This window comes from Oryzias melastigma, linkage group LG20 (genome assembly GCF_002922805.2).
Source record: "Oryzias melastigma strain HK-1 linkage group LG20, ASM292280v2, whole genome shotgun sequence".
In the NCBI taxonomy this organism is placed as follows: Eukaryota; Metazoa; Chordata; class Actinopteri; order Beloniformes; family Adrianichthyidae; genus Oryzias; species Oryzias melastigma.
The window spans coordinates 18535182-18543050 of NC_050531.1; the positions used below are offsets into that span (position 1 = coordinate 18535182).

At 38.0% G+C, this 7869-nt stretch overlaps 1 protein-coding gene across 2 annotated transcripts in view; it reads right to left on the reverse strand.

Moving 5' to 3' along the window:
* The window catches only part of armc4 (armadillo repeat containing 4), a 50968-nt gene that overhangs the window by 22436 nt on the left and 20663 nt on the right, over positions 1-7869 (reverse strand). For both annotated transcript variants that reach the window (XM_024280626.1, XM_024280625.1), the window contains exons 12-15: positions 7235-7444; positions 4433-4663; positions 4069-4179; positions 2879-3030 (exon numbers count right to left, since the gene is read on the reverse strand). In XM_024280626.1, coding sequence (XP_024136394.1) covers positions 2879-3030; positions 4069-4179; positions 4433-4663; positions 7235-7444 — 704 coding nt within the window. The remainder of the gene's footprint in view (positions 1-2878; positions 3031-4068; positions 4180-4432; positions 4664-7234; positions 7445-7869) is intronic.

Sequence of the window (7869 nt, forward strand, 5' to 3'; positions counted from 1 at the left end):
CCAAAATAACTCATTTCATGACATCAGCCGGCTTTGGAATTGATTCTGGAAAGAGCCATGACCCCAAACACTTGCTGCCCTTTGAGGTCTTTTTATTTTTGACAGTAATAGGTTGGTCGCTTCATTCCGAGCATCTGCCTGACTCAGACTCTCTAAGTGATTGAAACAGGCTGGAGAGAGCACAAAAACACCTCCAATTACAGATTTGAGAGGTGGTCACTTATTTAATTATTTTTTTTGCTCACTCCCATAGTGCAGAAAAATATGAGAGATGGGAAAATTGTGATCTGCTGGCAATTATCTCTGTGACTCCTCTGGAACATTATTAAATATCTGGCTTCACTTGTTTTAGACCAAAATTGAAATTTCACCAATAATGTTATAATCAGCATTTTTCTGACTATTTTACATAACAGTGTGAAAAGGCTTAAGTACAGCCTGGAGACTGAAATAATGTAAAACAGACAGTGTGTCCCCTTGGTTGTTTTCATAAATATATTGATAATATCATGTTTAGGTAAAAAGTTGATCAAAACAGTAAAAATAGAGAACAACCAGAATAAAATAATAAAAAAAAAAAATTCTAAACTCCTGATTGTGAAGAAATGGTGTGGTCTGGAAGTGAACACAGATATTCTTGAGGAGGGAAGATTTTGACTTTAGCTTGGAATTTTCCAACAGAGCGATCCACGTCTAAATCAATAATCAAGAAACAGAGAAGCTCTTAACCCTCGTTTCCACTGAGCAGTTCGGTACGGTGCGGTTTGATCCGCTATTTTGAGCGTTTCCATTATAAAATGAACCCATTAAACAGTTCTGACCCGTACCTCTTGAGGGCCTCCATCCGTTGTAGGTTCATAGAAAAATAGAACAGGCCGGAGCTCCTGTAGCCAGACGTTGATTGGCAGAAAGTGATGAAAGGACCAATATAGCGCTAAGCTAGCATTTCCGTTTTCCTATTTTCAGTGGTATTCTTTTTAGCTGTCTGAAATCTTTCAAACAACATTAAATTTCTGTTACACATATAATTTACAAAAGTAAATAAAGAAAAATAAGAGCTTGTGGATGACCTCCATTGTTGTTACTTTTCTAGTCCTTGTACTACAATGATGCATTGACATGCTAGCTGTCTGCACCACGCATGGACCTTGGAAACAAACTACTCAGTGGGAGAGAGGCTTAACTGAGTAGAAAAACGCTCACTAGAATGAACTGGTCGGTACCTTATTGGAAAGAAGGCTTTTGACATTAGAAATGTCACCAGCTAAATAAAAACACACTCTTTGACTTTTTGTTAAGTGATCAATGCAATTTAGCTGATTGTGACGCAAAGAAAAATTTCTTGCACCGATATGCAACACATTAAAAGTGTAAAGTGCTGTTAAGTGCAGTTTGAGTTTTTTTTAATAGTATTTCACTTTTTAAACAAACTATTACAAAGAATGAAAAAAGCCTCTTCCCGTTTAAATCCAAGAGACTGCCTCTTAGAAAACCTTTTTTTATATAGGTTTTCTTTCTATTTTAAATCTTTGTTATGTTATCCACATTGTGCTGTTAATCATTTGTGGCAAAATCTGTGATTTACTTTTAATTTAAAAAAAACGATGTAAAAAGCAATTTCTCTGGAATTTATGAGGTGAAAGCTTAAACGTTTGTCCCATAAAAGCATCAATTTTCTCTACAAAACAGCAGTTTCTAAAACGGGAAATAAAAATCCCAACAAGATGTTCCATCTGCAGAAGAGATGCAGATCCGTCCGTCTTGTTCTAAAAGACTATTATTGTCATTCTTCTGCTGCTGTGAGGGAATCTTGTCCTAACTGGAAGTGGCAGCCGACGCTCAGCTTCAGTGGGGAAAACTTCAAATGCAGGACATCATCCTGTCAGCTGTGATATATGAAGTGAGGGAAGATCGCCGTGAGGCATGTTCTTGTTATTTTTAGACTTCCACCGAAATGTGAACCACACATCAATTCAGAATCAGGAAGGTGTTTGAGCATTCACCCGATGCAAAAACAAAAATACTCTTCATCGTAAAAATTCCTATTCTTATCAGTTTTGGCAATAATAAAGGATTTGAGTTGATGAATGTTTTCTAGTGGTACTAAATCACCCCATGAGTCCTCGCTTTACTTTATTTTTGCAGAAATGTACATGACAAATTGCTGCAAAGAAAAAAAAACCCTGTCTAAATACATCCTCAGACATATGGAAATCCCAATCTCAAGGCTGATTCTTTCTGCATGCCCACCACTGGTACTGACCCAGCAGGCCTTAAATGACACATCACTGAAGTCTATAAACTCTGCACATTCACTCGCGCTTTTGTTAACGGCGGAAAAGCGAGATCTCAAGGCAAACACCTATAAAAGATCAGAGCCGACATCACCCGCTCCAAAACCTTTACATTTCACTCAAATAATTGCTAAAACCGGACACAAAGTCGTGAAGAAAGACATATAACAACAGGAAAGAATGGAAAGTGTGACACAAAGGAGTCACGGCGGAGTCAGAGCCTCGTATAAAGTAACATATGTGGTGATGGCATGACGAAGACGACGGACGCGAGCTGGCTGAACCCATCGTTTCACTATCCGTCATTGGTCATAATTTTTTTACACACTGCTGTTAACTACATCAGCAAAGCAAGCATGGAAGAGTTTGAAAAGTTATGGACACATGTGGATAAAACGTCGGATTCCTAATAAATGGCTTTTACGCGGCGTCGCTTTGGGCAGCAGCTCAACCCCGCGAATGACAAGGATCTGTTGCTGCGGAATAGGAAAATGTGGTACTATTTTAAAAAACAAAAGGTCGGATTTGAACATGTATGTGCAGGAGAGCGGGTGTGTTATCAGGAGTGATAATGTCAGACTTACATTACCACATTTTCTGAGCTGATGGAACATTTCCAGATGGCTCCAGAGGCAGCAGCCAGGAGCTCCTTATTGTTGGTGTTGAGCAGCTCCACCAGTGGCTTCAGGCCCTTGTACTTGCGCACCAGATCACGGGTTTCTTTGTCCTCTGCACACTGTAAAAAGCACATGAAGACATGCAGATGAAGACAGAGGAAATGAGGTCCATTTTGTCCTTTCACAAATATTGCACTCCCAATTGGTAAGGAATTACCCCAACCATCTAAAATGTACAGTTTTACCCCAATAACTGCAGGAGTTTTGTTAAAAAATAACCCACAATTGGAGAAATCTGCAAAGTTGTCAAATTATAAAGCATCCAAAATTGCACTACAAAAATGTGTGAAATTGTGAACTTTGTCATAGTGAGGGATCACTGGACCCCAAGTCTGTCTTTCTGCGACTACGCTACCTCCCAACACAGATAATAAAAAAAAGAGCATCATGCTAGCCACGTGTTTATTCACTATAAAACCCAATCTTGTTTTCGACACATACAAAAACAGACTAATACCACTAAAAGAAATATTGCTGTGACTATCCAAACTTCCATGCTAGTCAGTAACATGAACAAAAAAAAACAAAAACAGTTAGACTCTGCTAGACGTTAGCCACATTACGGTATTCACAACACCCAACCTTGTTTGCAACTCCTAAAAAAAACATTAACTTTTATTTACCTCCTAGAAGCACTTCAACATCAGAAAACACAACCAGAAATAATCCATATATCCATATATAAAGTAAAAATAATCCATATTTAAAGAGTTGGGACAATGTTGATTTCTAAATGAAATTGAGGCTTTGAAGTGCACCTCATAGTGTGGAAAATACCCGCAGATGCTAACTAAGCCTTAATTACAGACTTCTTCATACTTTTTCATGAATAAATTTTTTTTTTTTTTTTTTTACTTTGCGTTAGTGGTTTGCCTTTGCTGATTGGTTTTTTAAAAAAAAAAATCACAAATCATTCAAATTTAAGTAAACTTCATCAATGTTCTCAAGTGCACCAGGCTGTGGTTCTCCCCAGACTTCAGGTGAGCCAAAGGCAGCAAATATCCAGATGTGGCTCCAACCTGCCAGTGTGAATGCGTCCTCAGGTCTCTCTCTATATTCATGTACTGTTTCCTTTACAGATAGACCCTGCAAAGTACCTTAAAGAGTGCCATGGAGCACTGGATCTTTAAGTCTGTGCTGTCACTCCTCAGGTTTTTGACCAAATTCTGGATGATGTCTTTGGATTGAATGGTAATCCTGGAACTTTCCTGCAGAGAGAGTGAATAAATCACACATTCATGACTGAATCTTTCATTTAGGTACAGATGGCTAATCTCCTTTTTACTGCATGCTTTTAACATATTGAGACAAATATTATTTTTTTTACGCTTCCATTGTAATTATACTAGTCCACCATCCGTCAATACGCGGGCACACCTTCTGCTTATTATTGCACCATGTGAATGTTTAAACTTGTAGTTTTTTTGTGATTCCTCTGAGTTTGATGCAGTTAAGCTGTACCTCTGATGCACATTCCTGCAGCGTGCCCACCACTGGGATGAGCATGCTCTCCAGTGAAGATGTGAGCAGACATCCCAGCAGAGGGATGCCCCCAGCTTTGCAGATGGCCTTCTTGTTCCTGGTGCTCCTGCTGCAGCTCCACAGAGCTAAGGCGCCACAGCGGGCGGCCTCCATGTCCTCTGAGTTGTCACTCTTCTTCTGAGACTTCAGGAAACCATCCAGTAGTTTTATCTGATCAGAAAGAGATGGATTTCAGCAAAACCCTTCATCACACACACAAAAATCTCCATGACTTAAAAAAAAAACTCCTCTGCAAAACTGAGGTGATAATGGATGGTTCCAGATGAGAGAGGCTGGTGGTTAGAAATGATTAAGGATGTAATTAAAATTCTATTACCACCGGTTCTGTGAGAATGAAAACACCAGAGATGCAAAGAGTGGAAAAAGTGTCAGGACAGATGTTGACGTTAGGCCTGAAAAGCCCAGTGTGACACTTCACGACCATCACTCAGTGTTCTAGCCCATTGGCTTCTGGCCGGTGAGACAGAGCAGGCAGGGCTATTCCACAGCACGCTGTTCAGAGGTGGTCCTGAATGGCGTGAAACTAATCTGCCTCTGTGAGTGACTTGCACATGAGAACATCCGACTAGGGCTTGAGGAAAATATACAAGCAGTTAAGGCTTTAATCACAGGTCCCTCTGTCAACAAACACCAATGCAAGTCGAAGACATTTAATATTGCTTCCGCTTTTATTTATTTTTTATGTCTGCCTCACTCAAAATATAGATGGATATGTTGTGCACATTTTAAATAAAAAAAAATCATGCACTTTTTAAAATGTGAGATTTTGGTCAGTAAAAAGCCTAAAGATGCACAGAGCAGTACGGAGCAGTTTTTCTTCACTCACTCCGATCAAAGATTTGGACATTTATTTGCAGTTTTTACTCCTAAGTTTGAGAATTTGTTTCTTAAAAGAGGCAAGACGCGAATGCTGCTTTTGGGGTTTGGGTTTTGGGGTCCTAGTGACAGAAAGTAGAGGAGTGACCCTGCCAATCACGTCAGCTTTATTTATAGGAGTTTAATCCGGTGTACTAAGCTCTACCAAAAAAAAAATAAATAAAAAGACCTATTTGGTTTTCTTCAACACTGCCTTTTCCAAAGAGGAATATTAGCTTATATCAAGTATTGTCATGTCAAAAAAATAAATAAATTGGGAATGAAGCGCATGCCAATTCCTTATTTCATTTGTTTAGTGGGCAGATTTAGTTCTTCCCCTTTACAACAGTGTTCTACAGCCGTCAAGCCATAATATTTAGAGTCAGCTGTGTGGGGTCAAATCAGGATTAGCTTAAAGTGAACAAAAAAAAGACATTGAAAATTTGAAAAACAAGGATTGTAAAAAAAAAATATATATATATATTTTAAAGCAGTTTTAAACTTAAAAATACATATTGAAGGAATTATTGAAAATTTGAAAAAATAAAATTGAACATTTTAAAAAATAATTTAAAACATTTAAAGAAATATTGAAGATTTGAAAAAAAAAAACTTGAATAAAAAATAAATAAAGCTGTTACCAATTAAAAAAAATAATACTAACAGTTTTAGTTTTTATGTTAATTAAAGTTTTACAAATACATTTTTTTTTTCAAATTTTCTAAATACATTTTCAAGTTTTCAATATTAGTTTTTCAAAACAAGAGTTTAAAACTGCCTTCAAAATGTATTTTTTTTCTTCAAATTTACAATCCCTGTTTTTCAAATTGTCAGTCTGTTTTTTTTTTGTTGACTTTAAGTTCCTGATTTGACCCTGTACAACTGTTCATTTCTAATCCTATAAGTGTCAGATAGATTCAGTTAACACCAACCACTCCTTTTTAAGGTCTTGTTATGAATGTCTCCTGTCTCCCTCACTGGTCATCAGCAAGATCCATCACCTGAGTACTAGCACTACACTTCCCATCAGCCCCTGCTGTCACTCCCAGAAGCCCCACAGCCGTTTTCCATCTGCAATGACTCCCAGCAGTGTCTAGTCAGAGCTCTGAGCTCTGGTCAGTGCGAAGTCTTGTTTGTGCCACTCTGCCTGCATCACTGAGCGTTCTCATCCTGACCTGATCTTCTGTTTCATCTGATCCTGTTTGTTTGCCGCCTGCCCCGACCCTCGCCTGCACTCTGACCACTCTGGTTGTTCTCTGACGCCCTCATGCTCGTGTTTGACTTCTACCCGCCTGATCCTGATTTAGCTTTGTGGACTTTTAGCTGTGCTTCTCTCCTTTTCTCCTGTCTGTGCCAATAAAACCTGCTGCATTTGATTCAGGCGTCTTCCATTTGTGATGTGTCTGGATTTTCACATACTGTATAATAGACTTTTGTGACTTTGCACCACTTAGTTTGAGTTAAAGAACTATTTGAATGTAAAATGTGCTTTTGATGTTTTTACCATGTTCTTGTGGCGTTTTTCTGATCATGGAGGACTTTTATAAAGAAAAATAAAATTAAAAATTGCATTTCTGAGTGTTTATTTGTTGAAATTATTGTGAATCAAGAGCAGACGAAAAAACTGTGTTTGAAAAAAATTATATTTATGATGTTGCAAATAAAGCCACAAGCTTCCTCTGAGCTCTAAGCAATTGGGAGGGGAGGAGACAGTGTGCTAACAGTCTTGCCCACAACTCAGAGGGGAATTTCTAACAAACTACTGCCGCTCTGCAGAAACTATGTCCTAGAAAGTGACACATTTTTACAACACATCAAAAGATAATCAGGGTGTTGTTTTTATTTCCTTTTTAAACATTTTCTCACCAGTTTCTCGATCCCGCCCGATTGCCTGACAGTTCTTCTTGATCGAGGGAAGTTGGCCACATTGGCGATGGTTTCAGCTGCTAAAGCCTTCACCTTGGTCACCTCTGAGTCCAGGTTGTTCACAAAGCTCCGCACCCCGAGCATGTCCTCGATGCTGCGCTGGATGGGCACGCATCGACTCATCCTGATCAAGATCTTTAGAGCTCCCATCTGAAATCAAAACCAGAAAGTGTTGGAACATAATGTGAGAAAAATGCCAAAATGGAATATATGCTCAATATACTAAGAACACAAATACACAGAAATGAATATACAAGAAGCTCGAGTGATTATACTGACAATGTTATAATAAAAAGGTTGAAAATATATGTTTATCCTATATCAAAAATAAATAGATTTAAAGAATAAAAGTCAACGATTCTATCAGAACTTATAAAGGACTGTGAAATCTGTAAAACCAATTCTTGATAAATAAATATTTATACAGCTGAAGAAAAATGCAAGAAAAAAATCAAGAAAACTGGACCAAATTTAACTTAAAATATGTTTTTCTTTTTTAAGAGCTGTTTGGTAAAGGTTGCTAAATTTAAAGCTTTTTCTTTTTTTTGAAGGGAACTTCTCATGGAGCAGCTTCT